Source organism: Ursus arctos, unplaced genomic scaffold (genome assembly GCF_023065955.2).
Source record: "Ursus arctos isolate Adak ecotype North America unplaced genomic scaffold, UrsArc2.0 scaffold_28, whole genome shotgun sequence".
NCBI classification, from domain to species: domain Eukaryota; kingdom Metazoa; phylum Chordata; class Mammalia; order Carnivora; family Ursidae; genus Ursus; species Ursus arctos.
The window spans coordinates 37,756,119-37,778,258 of NW_026622963.1; the positions used below are offsets into that span (position 1 = coordinate 37,756,119).

The following is a 22,140-nucleotide window of genomic DNA, read 5'->3' on the forward strand; positions in this document are numbered from 1 at the left end:
CGGGCGCGCGCACGCTTCTCCACGGGCGGCCTCCGGGGGCGCGCACGTCCTTCTGTCGGGGGAGCGCGGGGCGAGGGGGTCCCGGCTAAGGAGGGCGAGGGTGGAGGTGGATGACAGCCAGCCGAGGTGAGAGCAGGGTGGGAACAGGAAGCTCTGGCGGGCTGAGCGGCGGACACTGATCCCCGAGGGGCCCTATGAGTCCCCGAGAGCGTGGACGCGCAGCGAGAGAACAGTCACCTCAGGGACGCGAGCGGAGAAGCGCTCCAGCCCCCTCGCGCGCCGCCGGGGAGGGTGGGACGCTCTGAGCAGCCCGACGGGTCTGCGCCCCTGCGCGGGTTCCGAGGGGCGCCCGAGCCCTGTCTGCAGAGCGGCGCCGACTTCCTTGAGGTCCCTGCAGTGAGCTGTGCAGCCAGAATCCCTCCCTCACCCTTCCCGCTCTGTCATCCACCCATTTCCCAAGGGCAAGCTCCCCATAGGCTACCTCGGCCAAGCAAGCCCACCCCCCCCCCTTCCGCGCATCTGGGCAGGGTTGGTGTGCACGTTCGCACCGAGTTATTGAGCTCAGTGAGAAGCACTGCAGGGTGCCCGGGTCCTGCAGACAGGCAGAAGAGACTGGCGTCGCTCGCAGGTGCTCAGGTGTTAGCGCGTTATCTCGCGCGTGGGGAGCGCGCACTGTGGTCCACACTGGCCGTGTGCGGGGTGGCAGGGATGAAAAACACCTGGTCCTTGCTCTAGAGGAGAGCTTGTGCTGAGTAGAGAACTGCAGTTCTGTCGGATGCATGATGACCACCAAAGCTGTAGAAACCTCCATAGGGAGATGTTCGAGATGTACTTTGTAGTCGAAGATGGATTTTGTCAGGTGAAGGGAAGATGGCGTGGGCGAGCACGTGCAGGAATATTCTGGCAAGAGGTGGAAGGACACTAGTGAACGCGGCCTTTGGAACTACACAGAGCTGCATCTAATCTGGCTCCACTGCATTTTAGTCATGTATGGTCGGGCCGGGTCTCCTAAGCTGTCCGAGTGTCTGATTCCTTATCCATGAAAGGGGTAATGTCATCCTCGTAGGCCTGTTGTGAGGGTTTAAACAGGTGCATAAAGGGATGAGTTCAGGGCTTCACATTTTTTTAAAAATAGATTTTATTTTTAAGTAATCTCCACACCCAAAGTGGGGCTTGAATTCACAACCCCCAGATCGAGAGTGGCATGCTTCACTGACTGAGCCAGTCAGGCGCCCCTCTACGTATTTTCGATCTATCCTTTAGGAAAAGCATATTGGCAGCATTTTGGGAAATGGGAGTCTGTGCAGTTGAGATTCAGCGGACCCTGGCTCAGAGAGTACTGGAAAGGAGGGGAACCCTCTGTGATTTCATAGTTCAGAGCTGGGGGTTTCACAGTCACTAGGCAGGAGGCACACAGGAGCTGGAGCAGATTTTGGAATGGCTGGGGAAATAAAGATGCGTTCAGTTTGTCCGTCTGTAGAAGAATAGAGTTCATAAATTCCAGGTGGGAATAGTGGCTGTACAGATGCAGAACCAGTGGCAGAGCTGGGTGACAAGTCAGAGCTGGCATCAGAGGGGAGGGCAAAGTTGGAAAGCAGACCCATGACCCTCTGTACTCAGTACGTTTTACCCCCTACAAATACACACACAGAAGAAATGTTTCACAGCCCAGTGTTTCACAATTCTTACTATATACAGTGAACTTCACTATATGCTGTTTTACTTAAAAACGCTGATTGTAACCTGCCACTGATTTCATGACCAACCAATGGATCATGGCTGGAAACATCCATGTGCTGTGATTAGAACAGTGTTATGCCATAGTGCACGTTCAATAAAAGTGCCAAGTGATGCCTTTCTCTCAATAGCGTTTTTTAAAAGGCACGTTTATTCGTAATGACACAGCACCTTTTTCTATAATTTAGAAATTTATCAGAAAAACGATGTACGGTGAAGAAATTCAACTTTATGCCATATTTTGACTCCCCGACTAAATAAGGAAATTAGTGCCCTATACTCTGTCTTCTGTCCACCAGTTTCCGACCCCCGTATTCTCATATATTGTCAAGTTTTACAATATTTGTATTCTGTTTTATAATTAGAATGAGTCTACCGAGCATTTTCTGTGGCTGATTTCGAAATTTGGAATTTAAGTAAATCGTATTTACAATATTTTGGTTATATAGGTTACATAGGTAGAACCAAGTTGTATGAGTATGAGCAAAGGATATATAATTCTGTGTTGCTAGATTTGTGTGGCTAGGCGGAGAATGTTTCAAATGCCATTAGGAAGAACTCTCTCTTTTGTTATGCTCTGAAATTGCTCTAAATCATGACGTGTTTTAGTCTGTCCCTATCTGGAGTCTACATTTCTAATTTAGCTCTGTTTTTTTCAAGGAGTTTCAGATTTCCTTTATTTTCCTTTTTGGCCAAACAAGAATATGCCTTTTTCATTTTGTGTTTAAATAAATTCATTTTCTTCCTGAGAGCACTCCAGCACCCTGCTCCCTCTGCCCCAGCCCAGTGCACAGCCTGGGCTTCCTCCCACCCTGCTTCTGAGTTAGGACTGCTGCTCCAACCCAGTGTCTTCTTGGTTGGACTTCTTTCTTTCCATCTTACTAGATAGTATATTCTCAAGTAATTTTTTTTCTCTTTAGAAATATCTGTGGGGGTAACCTTTTAAGACTTTATATATTAGAAAATGTCTTTACCCTCATATTTGACTGATAGTTTGAGTTTCAAGTTTAAAAATATTTTTCCTTGTTCTGCTCAGCACAAAGACTGGCATCTTTATTTGTTATATCTTTGATTACTTCTTTTCCTTTGTGCCTTTCTGCAATTCCTGTGAATCAGATAGTGAAAATCCTATATTGACTTTCTGCGTTTTTTAAGATTTTTTTTTTTTTTTTTACTTTCCCCATTTCTTTGTCTTTTTCTCTTACTTTAAGGCTTTCTCCTGAACTTTTAAATTTTGGTATTCTTTATTTTAATTTTCAAGTATTATTTCTCAGTTTTCTGATTGCTTTCTTTCCATAGCCGTCTGTTGTTATTTTATAAATGCAACTGTCTTGAATTTGTCTGAGAGAACTAATTAGAATTTTTAAATTCCCCATTCTCTGAATTATCTTGGTTTCCCACTGGATCACCCCCGCCCTCCCTTAGTCCTTCTCTTTTGTGTTTTGGCTTTCTAAAATGTTTGCTGAAACTATTGTGGGTACATATTTATGAATCAAGGTGTGACAGCTCCTGGGGATCTCCTTTGTCTTTTGCAGTCACTTTGGGAGGGATGGGTTTTGCCTGCCCCACAGTCACGTCCTCTGAGTGTTGGGTCTGCCGCTGTTTGTCTGGAAATACTGTCCCATCTCCGTTCTGTCTCATAGAAATTAGCCGAGTGTCTGTTCTCCTGTTCTCAGTGCTATAATGGTTTCCTCTTTTTGTGCTCCTTTACTGTCATATAAATGAGATTTCAGGAAGCAAGAAAGATAAATACGTATGCACAGTCTCGCACTGAATTTTAACTGATGTCTGTTGCTGCTTATTCAGCTCTTAATGTTTCATATTCTCCTTAAAGAGAACAGACACAACAGACACTTAACTTGGGTGCCAGAAGCCTCGGGTCTGCCCAGGGTCTGGGTGTCGCATTTCTTTTCATTTCGCCTTATTTCAGGCCTCCCAACAGCATTGTAACCTCCCAAGGAGATGGAGTTCACTTCCTCTCTTGGCCACAGTCTGGTGTGCTCCATCTACTGAATTTCTGTGTACTCCTTTCTGTTAGGAGTGACTTGACTTTCTGTATCTCTCTCTTTCTGCCAGTCCTGTTTATAAGCCAGTGTTGCGGTAGCTTTGTCTTCTTAGCTTGGAAGAACAGAAAAGGAAGGGGAGCTAAGAGCTAACTTGAGTCTGGGCAGTTCTAAGATTACCTGCTCTGTGGCTGGCAAAGCTCAGCCCCTCTCCTGCCTGATGCATGAATAAACTGAGCACCATGGCATTCTCTCACCTGGGGCCACCTTCTCACAAGTGGGCACTTATTTCTAGAAGGATTCCACCTCTCCAGGATCCCTACCTCCCATCTCTGCAAACACTGTAACATCTGTTTGGACAGAAGAGTTGTAGGAGGTGGGGACAGAGGTGGACAGATCTGAAGAAGGACAGGCATGTCACCTGCTCCCGGGAGCTTACCGCCTGGTTAGAAACTGCAGTTAGGACTCGTGAAAGAGTTAGTAATCAGCCCGATAATACATAAGTAAGTGTTTTAAGTGTTGCGCAGAAGTCAGGAGAAGTGAGCGCCTGAGTTGGCTAAAATGGGTAGAATTTAGGGGGAGACAAGCCTGATAGTCCAGGGACTGAAGAAGCTCGTGGGAGCCGAGGTTCAGAGTTAAAGCAAGGCAGAGATGCTCGGGGCAGCGTGTGGGGTGACCAAAGGCGGCCGGAACGGGTGGCTGGAGGGCAGGCCTGGGATTCTGCACACAGACAGCGGCTTTCTAACAAGTTCTCACTCCTGCTGGAGCAGGCGTGTGAGAAAGATGGCAAGGGGTCAGAGAGGTGGTTGCTGGGTTCAGAACCAAGCCCTGGGCTTCAGGAGGCAGCCCTGTCTAGCCCCCTCTGCCACTCTGCTCTCCGTTGGTGATTCATGTTTGCAGAGTGCAAGAAGCTGGAGAAGGCGGAGAGAGAAGGGAGAAAGTGTGAACTCCGTGAAGGGGGGAGCCACTGGTGTTTGAAAGTGTAACCTTGGGGAATCAGTGTGACTGCCATTTCCCATTTAGGTGATGGCCCACAGTCAGTATCAAAAGTCCAGAAGGATTTCCATCTTCCTGAGCATGCAAGACGAAGTCGAGACCAAGGAGATCATCCAGGACATTTTCCGGCAAGGCAAAACCTGCTTCATCCCACGGTACCAGATCCAGAGCAGTCACATGGATATGGTGAAGCTGGCGTCGCCCGAGGAAATCTCCTCGCTTCCCAGAACATCCTGGAACATTCACCAGCCTGGAGAGGACGAGGTTCGGGAGGAAGCCTTGTCGACAGGTGAGCACGCTAACGGTATTGGAACTGACATCCCAGGGTGCCGTCAGACGGTGACCCGATGGTGACGTTCGGGTCGTCGGGGCTACTTTTCTTATAGGGACGGGTGGTGTGGAGCTTCTGGTCCAAGACACCCTCATTCCCTGGCTCGGGGCGACATGCCCGCGGTAAGCTGTGAGAGTAAGGTATTCAGGCATGGTCGCCTTTGTACAGACTCTGGCACTTACCCATGGGTCGAATTAGACATTTTCCTGGGAGAATGTCATCATTTCCCATGATTTCCCTTATGCTCCATGTATTAATGAGCACATTATTATTAATGCTAATAAGCTTTTCTGGATCGGCCGACTGCCTTCTGGACATCTCGTGGATGTCCCGTGGGCGTCAGCCTGCTCCAGGCTGAATCCTGTCCCCCTCAGCCCCTCCTGCCACATGTCCCTCTTAGCGTGTGGTGCCGTCAGCCAAGCGGCTGGCCGTGCCAGGAATCTCAGGATCATCTGTGACGCCTCCCTCCCTCTCTCTCACGCCCCTCGTGAGGTCCCTGGCTAAGTCCTTATGATGTTGCTACTGAATGTTTGTTGCAAGTGTCGGCTCCTCTCCGGCCCTGCGGCCAGGACAGCAGTCCGAGCCACTGTGTTGTCTGCACAGCCTCCTCGCTGCTCCTCCTCCCTGCCTCTCGCACCCTCTCCTCCCTGTCGGTCCGGTCTGCACACGGTACGTGAGACGAGATTTCCGAGACACACATCTGACTGCTTCTCTGCCCTGTTTCAAGTGTCTCAGCGACCCCCTGCTGCCCCGGGGGGGACCCAGACGGTCCTTACGAGGCTCTTCCAGACTTGGCACCGTGTGTCTGTGTTCACCTCTTTCCACTCCCCCACTGTGTAACCCAGGTTCTGGCCACTCCGAGTACCTGTGTCTCCCAGCCCTGCTGGCTTTCTTTACTGCTGGACCTTTGCACACGCTCTTCCCTGGCCAACAGCCGCTTGGCAGATTTAATCATTAACAAGCAGTGAAAGAGCTGAAAGCAAAACAAGACAGGGGTACTAGTTTGTCAAACTCAGCCCTTCTTTAAAGTGTATGTTTGACTAAGACTTAAACGGTCGCAAGGAACCCCAAAGCAGCTTTGTGCGGTTGTCTTACTATTTTTGCTCCCTTCCAACCTAACATTGTAACCCACAAAATCAACACGATGGGGCAGGAGGGAATTGAGCAGGGCTCATTGGGGTGCGGGGGTCATCTGCTTGGCGACCTTAGCTCCCCCTCTATTATCCAGTACTGCACTCTGCTAGACGTTAGGCACCAAAGGTATACTCAGATCTACCTCCTTCCTGTCCTGAATCGGTCGACTGGAGGAACGCCAACATTATCGGACGGCGACATGTCTTCAAGGGGAAAGATTGCAGGCATTTGATGACGATGAGACAATAAGGGGGTGCGGTCTATCTCGTGGAGTAGCCCAGGCTTGCATGATGAGGCTGTGACATTGCTCACACTGAATGCAGCTCCTTCTGCAGACTCGCAGGCTTTCAGGCGGGACCCAGGGCCGTCCAGCTCTGTCTGACTCTGTTAGCTGCCCCCCGGTGCTCACCCCACCTCATGATGTCCCTGCTGACATTCCCGTGGCCAGTTCTTTCCAGGGCATAGCCCATCGTCCTTGTAACAGCTCGGCCCATTCTGGAGTGCATTCCTTAGTTTGAGCCAGTGTGGCACCCTGAACCTTCATGCCTTTGTGCTATTTCTATTTAAGTACAGCAGGGAAGAGTAAGGAAGAGACAGGATCTTTCCTCTTAATCTAGTTGCATTTCCTGGTTACGATAAACACAGTCCAAGTCAATGAGCTAAATCATTTACATGTGGTTTTTAGAGCATGGTTTGGCACCTAGGAGCTATTTGGTCAATGGTTAACTTTTTTTTTAATTTGAGAGAGAGAGGGGCGCCTGGGTGGCACAGCGGTTAAGCGTCTGCCTTCGGCTCAGGGCGTGATCCCGGCGTTCTGGGATCGAGCCCCACATCGGGCTCCTCTGCTATGAGCCTGCTTCTTCCTTTCCCACTCCCCCTGCTTGTGTTCCCTCTCTCACTGGCTGTCTCTATCTCTGTCGAATAAATAAATAAAATCTTTTAAAAAAAAATTTGAGAGAGAGAGAGAGAGTGCACAAGGCAGGGTGGGACAGAGGGGGAGAGAGAGAGAAAGGGAGAGAATCCTCCCGGTTGAGCAGGGAGCCCAACATGGGGCTTGATCCCAGGACCCTGAGATCATGACCTGAGCCAAAGGCAGATGCTTAATTGACTGAGCCACCCGGGCATCCCAAATAGCAACTATTCTCAATTTTGAACAAGGAAGACAGAATTACTCATTTTACTGTCAACCCGTTGCTAGCCAAGGGTGTAACATTTTGATAATTTCCAAGAAACATTTCCTGAGCGTCTTCATTGTGTTAGACACTGTTAGGTCTGGAAAGATGAGGTCCTGGACTTCAGGGGGTCACACCTTAACTGGGGAGACGGCAAACGTATGTAAATAGAAAACTATGTCAGTGTGCACTGTATGTCAGATACAGACCAAATGAAAAGGTAGAGAATTAAGAATATAGAAGTTCGGGGCTTGGTACACCCAAGAAACGGCTCGTTTCCCTCCTTTCCCTTCCCTCCCCGCCTGTGTGTTTTTCTTGACAGACACTTGAGATCTGGGTTGCAGAGGAAGAGGGGAATGAGATCTGGTTTCTTGCCACTGCAGCCTGCCGGGTGAGGCTCTTCGCCACCGTTGGTGGAAGCGTAGGAGCAGGCACTGGCTGTTATCGGCACCGCGGGTTTCCGCAGCATCAGCAGCCTAGCACGTGGCAGCTTTGGGGCTGAGGTGCAAGTCTAGCTTCCTGGTGTCTGGGACGAGCTGATTAGAGCTCAGATCGTTCCGTACTGGTATGGCTTATGTGGCCTGTTTATCTTTCTGGTTTGCCTGTGTTATCACGGCTTGATATCTACAGTTGCCATTGTGAGTTCTTAAAAATTTCACATGGGGTTTGCTTGCGTTGTGCGTACAGCCAAACTACAGATGGCTAAGTGGAAGAGAGGGGCTGCCTCTTTCCTGAACCTGTCCTCAGAGTGAGGGCTGCTCGGGCAATTAGATGAGCCCGGAGTCTTTCCGTGGAAAGCACTTAATCTGATTCAAGATGGCTCAATCGAAAATGGGATTTTATTGGCTCAGAGACTGAAAAATCCACAGAAGGGCTAGCTTTCAATATGCTAGATCCGAGATCTCAGAATCAACTTTGACTCTGCTTTCATCTGGCAGATGGTGGCCCATGGTGGCCCGTGGCAGCTCCAGGTTCCACAGCAGCCTTGGTGTTAGCATTCCTGGCAGAAAGAAGCAAGCCTGCCAGTAAAATCCTGCTCTTTTTCTCACTGACCCAAATCGGGTCAAGTGGTCATCCCCAAAATCAATCACTATGGCCAGGGACATGGACGAGACTAGCTCCTGGGCCGTTTACTGTGAGCAGGGACAAGGATGTGCCCACTGCCCAGTGGGTCGTGTGTCCAGCCCTGCAGTGCTGCTCCAGCCACTGAGCTGGGAGTCAGGCGGGTGACTCACCACGGGAAAAACAGGCGCTGCGTCGGGGCAAGAGGAGTGGATACTGGACGGCCCCAAGTTCAAACTCACCTGTACTGTCAATCATTTCTGGAATTCTTTTTTTTTTTTTTAAGATTTGTTTGTTTGTTTTAGAAAGAGAGAGCAGGGTAGGAGCAGAGGCAGAGGGAGAGAGAGAATCTCAAACAGACTCCTCACTGAGCGCGGAGCCTGACACAGGGCTCGATCCCACAACCCTGAGATCATGACCTGAGCCAAAACCAAGAGTCGGAGGCTCAACCGACTGTGCCCCCCAGATGGCCCCCTTTCTGAAATTCTGTAGAATATAGCAAGCTGTTTGTCGTTACTTTGTCAGGGGTGCTGTTTTATTTTTCCTCTTTCCAGAGGCTCTTAGGGAAATCATACCTACATGTGGGCCCCTGAGACATAACTTGAATGAATGATCATAATGGAGACTTTCTCGTAATTGAATGGGATGTTGTCAAGGACAGAGTCTTTGAGCATAACAAGTGCAGCTTCCTCCCCAGTGTTTGTGATCAGTGCTGTTGGGAGGGTGAGACTTGGTTCACTGAAAGTAATTCCCATTAAATTGACCTCATTTCTTTCTTTAATAGGATTGCATGGCCTCGGAAAGAATATAATAAGGAGAGTGGGTGTGAATTTCATCAAGGTATTTGACAGAGCCATGATATCCTTGAGGATAAGCTGAATAAATTTAGATTAGATCATAATACTTCATTCAGAAAGTATTTATGGAGCGCCTGGTCTGTGTGAGCTGTGATGGGGCCAGAGCAGGGAACTGGTGGACTGGTCCCCGTTGCCGCAGAGCAGACAAGCCTGTGCTCCTCGCCCAGATGGGTCTGTGCGAGCGTGTCACAGGGCTCCGTGCTTTCCTGTTCAGCACTTTGTTACGGCTTAGACGTCCCACTGACCCCAAGGATGTCTGAGTTCATTCTTATCATTCTCTTTGTGTTTTCCCCCATTTCTGTGAGTAGACCGTTTGCGGACATAGGATTGTCCTTGACTCTTTTCCACCCATCCGGTTTTCAAATATTGCCAGATTTTTCTTTGCAATGCTTTCACCACCTTTCTCTGATTCTAGCTTTGGGGGAATCTGTTGTCTACAGTTTTGATTCTTCAGATCAGTTCCATTGGAATAAACTTCATATCGGTTTCCTGGACGTAGTAACTTTCCTAACATACCTTTTGAGGCAAGTCACCTCCCCTGTTGAAGCCTTTCCCTGGGCTCTGGGTGGATCTGTATACCTGAGCAGACCCTGGTTCCTGCTAGCCCCTTCTTGCCAGAAGAAGGGACACTGGATAACATTGGCGCATTGAGGCCACCCTCTGGGCCTTCCCTGTCCTTCTGCCTCGACTCCTGTTTCCACCAGAGGGGTGTGCTGGGTGGCAGTTTCATAGCAATCAAGATCATAGATGGGAATCAGATAAACATGGGTTTGAGTTCTAATTTTGCTCCTTTCTACGTGTGCCTGGAACGGTCGCTTATAGGCTTTGAGCCTCAGACTTCTCCCCTGCGGACGGCTGTCATGCGCTGCCTCCCAGCCGTTGGGAAGCTCGCGGGAGGCCCTGTCTGCAGCACGCTCAGGACGGTCACTGCTCCGTGCGGGCGCTCAGTGTCGCTGCTCTGGTTGTGCTGTGCTCGCCGCCATTGCGCTGTCTTCTGAGAGCGCTCCTTGCGCGTCACCGTGAACGCTGCTCCCACCGTTTCCCCGGGCTGGGGTGTCTCTTGTGTCCCTTCCAGGCACCATCTTTTAGTCTAGTGTGCGAGAACGTTGCCTTTTGAGTCAGTCTGACCTGAGTTCGAATCTAGACTTTACTATTCGGGCAAGTTACTACAGTCTCAAAGTACACGTTTTTTCATGTGCAAATTGCAGGTCCTCACAGGACCCACTCCCTGTGTTGAGAGGCTGGACTGGGATGTGCGTGAAGTGCCTCGTGCGGCCCCTCGTGTGGTTAGGGTTCAGTAAATGGCAGTGGCTACTCCTGAGCTCAGCCGCCCTTTCCAGACCTTCCTTGGCTGCCCCCAGAACCTCACTCCTTCCTTCTCTAATTCCCACTCACCTGGCTTCTCATATATACCCCCGTTTTATTTCTCCTTGGGGCTACATTTCTTTTATTGCTGATAGACTTCATGGAATTGTAATTTATAATAAATATATATAGTTGGTCTTTGGTGCTGGTTTCTAGCACAGAGCTCCTAAAATCCTTGTAATTTCCTCCGTGCTAAGAGTGATAAAGGTGGGATGTCTGGGTGGCTCAGTCGGTTAAGCGACTGTCTTAGGCTCAGGTCATGATCCTGGGGTCCTGAGACTGAGTCCCTCATCGGTCTCCTTGCTCAGTGGGGAACCTGCTTCTCCCTCTCCTCCCCGCTCGTGCTCTCTCTCAAATAAATAAATAAAAATCTGTATTAAAAAGAAATAGTTGTTTTATAAGATGCTGTGAGATTTTTATTTGGTGTTTGTGAGTAAAGGGTTGACATCAGTCCTTGCTGGGAATGACCGTAGGCTTGATCTTGTCCCAGCACTGGTTTGGGGATGCTGCAGAGGTCAGATCGAGGTCGAATATCGCACCTACCTGTCTGCTGCGGCTACCATACCTGGGTTGGGTACTGTGAGTCCGCATGTAGGCCTTGGGTCTTTGGGTCTCAGTTCGTGTGAAGCACTGGTGGGACCTGTCAGGTGTCAGGGGCTCTGCATGCACCCCGGCTCTTGATGGACTCTGTGTGCTCGGGGAAGAAAGGAGCTGTGGACGGGGCCGCTGTGTGTTCTGGAATGCCGTGTACACGTGGTGATACCAGACTGAGAGCAGCTTGCGTCTCCCGGGCCAGAGCGCCCAGCGGAATCCCGTCTGTGGGTGGTACCCGGCCGGGCCCCATGGGGACTCTCAGACCACCGCCCCCATGGACGACTGTCACAGTGTGCACGGGAATTCTTTGTTGAATTTTCCTAAGCCAAGAAATAAGTAATTCTAACTTCTTACCTGCTTGGATGCTTTGGGATGATTTATGGCGACAGCTGGTGCTCTTATTGGAAGTGATGTTTCCAGACCTTTAATGTGTCTCGTTCGCTTCACAAAAATCCCCTTCACTGATTTTACTTGAACTTTAGAAATAAATTGTCATGACTAAACATAAAGCATCTGTAACTTTGGAGCACATCACACAGGGCCGTGCGGGAGTTTCAGGGACCTCTGTGTGCACAGTCAAGAGCAGCCCCCAGACGTAGGTGCGTGGGAGGTGGGGCAGGCCCTGCGGTCCTCACCGCATCTGCCTGGTTGTCACATGGGAGTCGAGTGACTGCTTGAGGACCGCGGGCGGTTACTGATGCTGGTCCCCTGTTCTCCTGCTCCCCCTCCGGCACCCGTGAGAGTGCCATCTCCCTCCCAACACCTCCCTCATGCTGTCCCCCCGGGCTGTGTTTCTCTGTCCCGACTGCGTTCTGCACGAGCGTGATTCACGGAGCAGGAACCCTGGGTGATCTCGTCTGCAGGAACACTGTCCTGGCTTCCCAGGGGAGACCTTGCGCTCAGTCACCGTATCTGAAAGCACACTGGTCTTGAAGTCAAGACGCCTTTTTTCCAGTCACTTTGTATTCCAGCAAACACACAGGGAGAACAGCCAGGGCCTTCATGTGTGCGACGAGCGCCCTCGCGATAGGCTTCCTGGCGCCGTTCCAGGATTGTCGGTTTCATCTTTTGCTGCCACATGGGAGGACACAGTCATTTCAGAGAGTGGTCATTTACTTTTTGTTAACTCCCAGCCCATGAAGATTAAAAGGTACTTCGTCACAGGTTATGGCCTGTTACTCTTGCCAAGATGGGCGGACCTGCTGCGCACTCTGGTCCCGCATAATGATTCATCGAGGGTCCTGTTGCACCGGACGCGGCATTCGAGGGACTAAGCCAGCGGACTTAAAACTCCCCACCTATAGAACCTCACGTGTTGAAACTCCTTGTTCAATTTTTATTTATTACCTTTAATCGAGACATTAGAATGTCTCTTAGACGTATGTATATTTCTATGTTCAATTCAGAGAAGAGGCAGAATTTTTAGGAGGAGTTTGAATTAGAAAAAAGTAAATTGTGATCCTTAAAGGTGAGACCTGTGTGCGAACAAGCCCCACCACGGGTTTCTGTGGCTGCAGAGACAGCGCCTCATCTTGCCCACTGCTCTCTTCGTCAGCAAGTGGTCCCTCATTCTCTGTCTGTCTGTCCCTCCGTCCCCTCCCCCAAGGATTAATGAACAATCGTGGGCAGACCCAGGGACCCTGGAGCCCCTGACTGCACGTCGCTTCCGTCTTGTTCCTCTGTTCTGTGGGCAAGAGCCAGGAGCATCTGTCTGAATGCCTTCACCAGCGAAAACACCCCTTTAAAATTCTTCATTGTAACGTTTTGAAAGGTCACGAGACTGGGTGTTCCTTTATGATACATTATGACGTGTTCTTTCTAGAAGAGTGGGTTAGAGAATTTTCCCCACTGAAACACGAGGGCAAGAGGCGACTTCAGGGACGCTGTGCCAGTAAATGAAGTGAAATCTCACCTTTGCCCACAGAGACGGGTTAGTGTTGGGGTGAGTTCTCCACTCCAGGGTGTGGAGGGACCTGCTCACTGGCCGTCCCGCAGACACCTGCCTTCCTCACCTCCCACTGCGGCCAGAGGGACCCGAAAACTCATCCGGCTTGTACTCCTCCTGTGCTGGGAACAGAAGTCCAGCCTCTGCAGCAAGATTGAGGAGAGAGGTGTGAGTGTGTGGGTGTTGCTGTGTTTCCTCTTCTTGAGAAGGTCTCTGTGCCTTCAGCCTGAAATGCCCCTCGTCTTTGTCAGCCCGTTGCGATCTCATCCGTTTTCAGGGCTCAACTTAAATGCTGCCTTCTCCCAAATACAGTGACTTGGCTGCCATATGGCACCAGTCTTCCTCCCCGATTTATGCTCTTACTATCAGATAGACAGCCTCTGTCTGCACTTACTGTAAACACAGCATTCATGTTGCTTTCACAATCTGATGGCATAAACCATCACTCTCTTGATGGTTTCCTCCCACTCTCTTGATGATGATGATGGTGGTGGTGATGATGAGAAGAACACTGAGGATTGGCTTCAGTCTCCTGGCGAGTGTCCCCGCATACACACTGTGTTCTTAGCTGCAGGTGCAGGGCCGCATGGCCCGCCTCCAGACCACCACCCCCCCCTTGCTCACCGGAGACCACCGCTGCTTGTTTCCTCCTGCTCCCAATTCATTCACTTCTACTTTTTATCTTTCTTGATTATTACATCCCTACTCCCCTGTGGGCTTTTTTTGACCCTTATTCATTTACTTTCATTCTTCCCTGTTTGTTAATAAAAACATTTAAATTTTCTATTGTTTTCCTCTGAGCATAGCTTTAATGGCATTCTGCGGATTTTTACGTATAATGTACTTGGTCCCGTTATCTTCTGTTTCATAAGCATAGGATTGGACTCTTCATTGGCTCAGGAGACAGCTAACATCGTTTTAAAAATTTCTAAAGTGTTTTGACCACTTTTGAATTTCACTGCTCTGGAAAAGGCAATATTGACACATATACTTCATCATTTTTTAAAAAAGATTTTATTGATTTATTTGAGAGAGAGAGAGCAAAAGCAGGGGGAGCAACAGAGGCAGAGGGAGAAGCAGGCTCCCCACTGAGCAAGGAGCCCCATGCGGGACTCGATCCCAGGACCCCAGGAGCATGACCTGAGCTGAAGGCAGACGCTTAACCGACTGAGCCACCCAGGCACCCTTATAGTTTATCATTTTTTAATTGATTAGCTCTTTGTTTCTGGGTTACACATTTCACTTACTATACTTGAGTCAGGAACTGTGTTTAACTCCAAGAAACAGAAATTCTGTGGAATGGGCTTACACAAGAAAAGGAGTTATTTTTATTTTCATGCCACGAGGACTTCCGTGGGTGGTGATTGTTGGCATCTGCCCCTCAGCTTAAGGATGTCAGGCATGCAGCATCTGCGGGCTTCCTGGCTTTTCTCTCATGGTTGCAGAATGGCTGCGCAGATCCAGCAATCATGTCTGTATTGGGCTTGAAGAAGAAGGAATGAGGGAAGGGGCACTGGTTGAGTGTCCCTGCTTTAAGCAGTGTCCCTGGAAACCCTTACATCTCATTGGCTTGAACTGTGATGACCCCTGTCCATAAAGACAGTTAGCAATATAGTTTTAAAAAAATGTTTGTTTTGGTTTGTTTTGGTTTGGTTTTTAACAAGTCACAGTTCTGTTAATAAGGAAGAGCAGGCAGTGTGGGTACTGGGTCAGTAGCACTTGCTGCCGGTAAGTGTTATGTAGACTTGGAAAGTCTGTCGTCTGTGGGTGGGGACGGGGTGAGGTCTGCAGCAGTGTGTGCAGACGCAAATCCCCACGCTTGTGACCTGTGTACGGGAACTAATGTCTCGGTGGTTTAAACTGTGTTTCTGTGTCGAGGTAGACGTCTGAGGGGTGCTACTGTTCTGTCCCAGCGCAATGAAGGTTTTGTTCATTTCTCTTATTGGGAACATGCGTTTCTTAGCACTGAAGACTTCTTATCTGTTACGTTTAATTGCAGATTTTTTAAGTGGATGGAAACCCACCCTCCTCTTCCATGAAAAGCCCGATGTCTTGAAAATTTCCTTGTTATCGATTTTGTTCCTCCTTGTGTTGGACTGTGTGTTGGTTCCCCCTCACTGTAATCCTCAGCACCCTCTGATAGCAAATATGAGAGGCTATGCGGGAGTCTTGTGGTATGGGGTTCATGGGGTTTGTGGGCTCCTGAGTTCTACGGTTCCATGGTGAGGGAGGAGGTAAAGGGTGGGTGTGAGAGGAGAATGGGGGTTCGGATGGACAAGCTGTGGCCTCTGCCAGTCCGAAGCCGGCTGTGACTCAATATGGAGACATGTAGCCCCGTTTCGTGAAGGATCACACTTGTCCTGCATCTGGGGTTGAACTTCATCCTGTAGGCGCTGGGAAGTTCCCGAAATACTTTAATCAGGGGAGTGACGTGGACAGTCTGTGTTTTGGAAAGATCGTCCCACCAGCCATAGGAGGGGGCGGGGTGGGGAGACAAAGACCGAGGAGATGGGTAGCAAGGCATCAGCTGGGAATCTGCTGGAATAGGAAGGATAAGTGACCATCACTCAAAGGATGGAGAGGACACGCATGTTCTGACACACGCAGCATGTAGTCGTGGTGACTGACCGCATCAGGCCACAGGGGTACAGTCTGGCTTTGTCTCCATGGTACGGTGCTGTTCACCAAGACTGGGGGTGCAGGTGGGGGTGGGGAGCAGGTGTGAACCCCAGTTTATGTGGCTCTGGGGCCTCCAGGGGATGCTGTAGGTAGCTAGTGGGATGCATAGAGATCAGGAAGTAAGAGTTACTGATTCCGGAGTCACTGGGGTATGACTGTGCTGCTGGGTGAGCCCCGAGTTTATAAACAGGAGCCGATGGGTAGAAGATGACACTGGGACAGACACGGGCCACACTAATGCTCATTGCCCTTTCTAGATGAGGGTTTTTTTTAGATCCTGGTTTTTAAAATTATTTCTTAGATTAGTATAGTTTGTAAAAGTAGAGAGAAAACATAAGTATCAATTTGGAAAGGGTTAGCTAAAAGGAGAAAACAGAATCTTTAAGTCCGTGGAAATGAGTATTAGCAATGTGCTAGACTTAAGAGACTATAGATAGTTGTTTTTGTATGTCTGCTTTTGCCACAGAAAAGGCAGGTTGAAAGGGATGCTGTGTCTTTCGGCGAGACACTCTTATATCAGGGCCGATACGATCGATGGAAGCAGGAAATTAGAAATATGAGAACAGCCCTGCCACTCACCCGGCAGCTCGGGCCGTCTCTCCCTCCAAGAGTCATGATGAACTTCGCATGTGCGGCTGCACGCTCAGCTAGCGCTAAATGTAAGGAAGAGCCGCCCCGGGGCGGGACTGGCCTCCCTCAGGTACCCTCTGTAGGCTCGACAGGTAAAATGAAAAATGCTAAAGGCAGGGATGATCTCATGTACGTTGTTTGGTTTCTGTTGGTGGGAAGCAGGCCTGTCCACGTGCAAGCCACCAGATCCTCACGGTAAGGATACAGTCTGTGAGAGAAGGAACTGGAAGGCATGGGGACCGATGTGCCACCAGCGCCTGGGCCTGTCCACGCCAATCCTACCGCATTTCCGTGTGTACGAAACAGACGGAAAAGGACAACCCCAAGGGGTAGAGCAACAGCTCCTTCTTGGAAGTAATTCCGTGCTCAGGGTCAGTAATTTCGGGGGTTGAGTGAGGGATACAATGAAAAGTCAGTGTCTGCCCCCACCGCAGCTCCCCCCCGCCCCGGTCTGTTCCCCAGATGTGAGCACAGTGAACATACTTGGGTACCCTTCTCCATCTGTCTGTGTGTGTTCTTTTTAAAAATTTCATGCAGATAGGATGACACTCCACATTCTGTTTTGTGTTTTGCTTTTTCAATTAATAGACCTTAGAATTACTGCACGTGGTGATCGACCTTCCTGCTTAAATGGTCACGTAGCATCGACGTGCTCTAACTTTTTAACCAGTCCTCTGTTAATGGACATTTACATTGCTTCCATTTTTTAAATTACAAACAGAGGCATGAAGAACACCCTGGTATATTTTAGCATACTTACACAAACCACGCCATAGGGTCAATTCCTAGCTGTGGAATGGTGATGGATTCTAAATTTTTATAGATGGTTCCATATTGCTTTCAGAAAAAGGCCGTGCGGCTTTGCACACCCAACATCATCATGGAAGAGAACTGTTTCCTTTCCGTGGATGGATGGACGAATGAAGGCAATAATGAACGTCCATGCAGTCGTGCCCTGTAAGGAAAGGCCGCACGAGGGGAGTGGTCTGGCCACCGGAGCTCAGACTGTTGAGGACAGAGCCAGCCGTGTAGGGGAGGGTGAACAGTGGTTAAGACGGGAGCGTTGGCCTCCGGGAGCTGGGTTTGGTCACTGGTTCTGTCGCAGACTGGCCGAGGGGATGCAGGGAAACCTTTGTCATCCCTCTGAGTCTCGGCCTCTTGTTTGAAGATGCAGGTAATGATGCTAGCCTCGCCGAATTGCTATGAAGACTGAGTAAGAAAATTTGGGTAAGGCTTCTACCTTGCTCATGACGTCGTAAGCACATGCGGATGGCCTTGATGCCCATTGCATGTGGGGTGGTGACCTCAGGCCTGGCAACAGTGACCACCACAGGAGCACCCGGGGGGCCCCAGGGTGGAGGGCGCTCTCTGTCTGACGTGTTTGGGAAGACTCAGCTGACCCAGGTCTTCAAGGGTGACTCGTGGTTCACCCTGAGGTGGTGTCGGAAGGAGATAGAGCAGTAAGTTTCCCAAGACAGGTGCGCTGCAGCGGGAAACCCGCTCGTCCGTTGAAGAAGCTGGCTAACAGTCTTCGTACGACCCATGCTGCTTGGATTCCCAGCCTTAGAAGTAACTTGGTGTTGACTCATCGGTGTTTCTGGTTTTGTTTTGAAGATTTAATCAGGAGGAAACCCCCAGTGTTGTTTTAATCTCCTTCTTCCTTCTTTAAAGAGTTGTAGTGGTTAACGTGTTCATTGTGGCAAATGTCAAAATGTGTGCTAAGGTTTATGTTTTTTGACCTAATTTGTCTTTCATAAAGTGCTGTTCTTTGCCCCATTTATGTTGGGGAATAAATATATTTTTTTGTGTGTTCATCATTTTCTTTCTAATTGATAATAATTCTTTATTAAATTTAGCCATTAGTCAGCCATGTATGTGCTGTAAGTATTTTTATCATTTTTCTTAACTTCGTGTGTGTTTCTGTTTTGAGGAGTACAGATGTATTAAAATCTTGTTAGCGAAATCAGTCTTTTCCTTTACAATTTCTGCCTTTGGCTTCATTTTTTAGGGAGTCTTTCTTCATTCTGGAGAATATATAAATTTTTATTTTATTCTAGTACTTTATTTTTTTCATGTTAAAATATTAATATTTTTTGAACGTGTGTTAATGTATTGGACAGGAACCTAATTTTTTATTTAAAAGAAAAAGCCAGGTGTCCCAACAGCATTTCATAAATAATCTGTCCTCTCCTTACTACTCTGAAATGCTGCCATTTTCAGACTACATTCTTGCCTGTTTTGGGGTCTGTTCCTGGACGTGTTGGTCTTCTCCATGGGTCTCTGAGTGTCCTGGTGCTGGTGCGTGATTGGTGCAGCTGTGCGTGGCCCTTCAGCGTGCCGTGATGCCTGCTAGAGGGAGTCTGGCCCCCAAAATTCTTAGTTTAAAAAATGTAGCTGACTATTATGAACCATTCATATTTGAGATTAACTTTAAAATTATCTTGTCAGTTTCTTCCCCGCATCCTCTAGAGATCTTGGTTGGAACTGTGTTACAGTTTTAGGTTAGTTTGTGGGAAATACATTTCTTTACAACATTCAGGCATCTCCAGGAGTCCGGTCTCCCCCGTTGTCTCAGGCCCTTTCCGTGTTCCTCTGTAGACGTGTTTGGTTTGAGTCATATTGTTTCTGGATGTTGCTTAAGTGCATTCTTAGTCAACTAGTATTTGTTGTTACTGTGGATAGAGTATTTTTCCGTTGTCAAGTTCTTGTGCAGGAAAGCAGAGGAACACGGCTCAGATTTCCAGATGGGACCAGAAGTCTTGGAAGTAATGCTAAGGTTATTTTCTTCAATATCTTCTTAAGTCCTAGAAAATCGAGTATTAGAAAATTAATTTCTTTTTTTCTTTTAAGATTTTATTTATTTGACAGAGAAAGAGTGAGAGAGCACAAGCAGGGGAAGCAACAGGGGGAGAGGGAGAAGCAGACTCCCCGCTGAGCAGGGAGCCTGATTCCAGGGCCCCGGGATCATGACCTGAGCCACAGGCAGACGCTTAACTGACTGAACCACCCAGGCACCCAGAAAACTTAATTTCATGAGAAACTTGCATCGCTGATACCATATTTTCAAAGTGAAGTGTCCCAGGCTGAGTTTTTAAGGGCTGCTGGACTTGAGGGGCGCTAAGGGTTCCCCAGTTCCCAGCAGATGTCAGTGTGGGTCCGCAGTGGTGGTATTATCTGTGGTATCCCGCATCTCACCTCCTTACTTAATTAGCACAGCGGGGGCTGTTGAGCAGGGCAGGATTTTGGAGAGCCTCTGAGCCAGTCCTTCCGTCCTGCAGCCGAGGGCACAGGCCTAGACAGGAAATGACCCGTCCAAGGTCACACAGGCATGCGGGGCGAGGCCGAAACCCAGATGTTCTTGTCGCCAAATGACAGTAAGAGTCAGCCACCAAAGTCTCAGAGAAGAAAGGTGTAGCCCCAACATAGAACTTACATTTTGGAGGAACGGAAGCATGCTGTTCAATTTATTTGGGTAGGTATATATTTAGAGATTCTAATGAATATGGTGTTAGGTTCTTCGGTTAAAATAATTGGGTGAAACAAACTGAAAACAGCTAATTTTGTTGCCTGAATGTGGCATTACTGGGTGTGAAGGTGACCCTTGATCTTGTATCCCGTTCTTCATCTGACTGTGGATAAAACACCAGCACTTGCACGTGGCCAGTAGAGTAACTCCACACCCTCTCTGCGCGGCCTAACTTGTGACGCTAGGGAGAAACCCTAGAAACCATTCAGTTCCACAGACCACCAAGGAGCCTGTAATCTTTTCCAGTAAAGACAGCAGGCAAAAGAAAAATGTGTTTTGTCGTACATTACGAGAGATCAAGGAAGCGAGAGGCGCACTTACAGGCCGTGTTAGACAGAGTTGGGAAATGCACAAGATAGAGTCTCAGAGAAATCCCCTCCCTCTAATCCGCTGACCGCCTTATCCAGGTCTGTTCGTGGGAAGCGTGGGGGGCATTCGATCTGTGGGCAGAGGCTGGAGTCCAGCAGGGCACGTTGATGAGCACCTGTTTCCCGGACACCGGCACTCCCTGGGGTTGGGGGTAGCGAGAGCCCCGTGCATTGGTGTGAAGGTGAAGGACGTCATTGTGGGTTGAGTCTTGAAGGAAGGGTAGGAATCACAGAAGGGGGGACCTGTGGCCGGTGGGACACGCGTGGGGCAGGCTGGAGAGCAGGTGTGTCTGGGCAAGTAGTGAATAGCTTACAGTCATTCCCTCTTCCCTGAGTGCCACACCCCCCACCGGAGGCCTGAAACCATAGGGAGCACTGAACCCCAAATACACGTTGTCGTTTCCTGTGCATACATACTTACGGTAAGTTTAGTTAGTAAACCAGGCACAGTCAGAGAGGAGCAACGGGCACCGGCACTCATAGTGCAATAGCACAGTGACAGCAGTGTGGTCCCTCTCGCTCTCAGAACGCCTGCTGTTCCGCACGCGGCCCGCTGGTGGTGGGAGCATCCGGAGCCTACGTGAGGAGATGGAGTGAGGGGAGGGCGCAGGCACTGCGAGTGCTGGCCTACGACTGACCGACCGTCCGCGGCGTCACGGGGAGAATCACCTTCTCGTAGCCCGCGGTGGACCGCGGACGTGAAACCACAGCCAAGGGGGGATTACTCCATTATGTTTAGAGCTTGAGGTCAGTCGAAGGAAGGCGAGATCGAGAGTAGATGGCGGCTGGTTTGGTTTTAGATTCTTTGAGCTGGAGGTCGCAGCAGGAGATGTTCTTCTGAACATGTTTGAAACGTTTTATTTTGAAATAATAAATCATAAAAATAGCAGAGAGAGGTCCTGGGTTCTCTTCCCCCAGCCTGCCTCCGTGGTGGCATCTCATGGAGCTGTCGTGGAGTAGCGACCCCAGGACGTGGACCCTGCTGCAGCTTGACTCAGTGTCACCCGTGTGCACGTGTACGCCCTGATGTGCAGGATGCTTACACGCATTTCTGTGTGGTTGTGTCACACGTGCAGATTTCTGCAGCTGCTTCCCACACGCAGGACTGTGCCTCCTTCTAAAGATTTTAGGGAGCTCTAGAGAAGTCCAGCTTTCCTGTTGGCTAAGTGGGGATATGTCGTCGGCGTCCAGAGTCCAGGGACAGGTTTGTAGCCTGGAGACCTGGCTGCTAAGGGCGCCCCCAGGAGCCCTGCTGAGGTGGTGTTGGGAGCACGTGGGAAGATCTGGCGGTTTTGTAACAAATCTTACAAGGCATGAAATTGCTTAACTAGGAACATTTTTTTATTTTTAATTTTTTTTTTTAAGTAGGCTCCACACCCAGTATAGAGCCTGCTGTGGGGCTTGATCTCATGGCCCTGAGATCAAGACCTGAGCCAAGGTCAAGAGTCAGATGCTCAGCCAACTGAGCCACCTTGGAGCCCCTTAACTAGGAATATTCTTTGTAGAGTTTTTTTTAAGATGGCAGAAAAGATCTGTTAATGTTTTTTCCTGAGATCCCAAGGATGCTGTCCGCTCCTTCTGTGATTTCCCCACGTGCCCTGAGAGTTCTGATTCTCCCGCAGACTGGTTTTGGCTCCAGAGTCGCTGATCTTCCTCTTGGAGGCTAATCAGGGGCTTCGCTGGCTCAGCCCGCAGAATGAAGTGAGTTTCTTACCCTGGCACGGGAGGCGCTTCTCACCAC

The 22,140-nt window shown here is 49.3% G+C and overlaps 1 protein-coding gene across 2 annotated transcripts in view; it reads left to right on the forward strand.

Annotated features, from left to right (window-relative positions):
* The window catches only part of MTHFS (methenyltetrahydrofolate synthetase), a 38,198-nt gene that overhangs the window by 340 nt on the left and 15,718 nt on the right, over positions 1–22,140 (forward strand). The window contains exons 1-2 of one of the 2 annotated variants that reach the window (XM_057303827.1): positions 29–126; positions 4,764–5,025. In XM_057303827.1, coding sequence (XP_057159810.1) covers positions 4,767–5,025 — 259 coding nt within the window. In that variant the 5' untranslated portion in view covers positions 29–126; positions 4,764–4,766. Of the gene's footprint in view, positions 1–28; positions 127–4,763; positions 5,026–22,140 lie in introns of those variants that run through there. The other variant, XM_026510598.4, reaches the window with a different exon arrangement.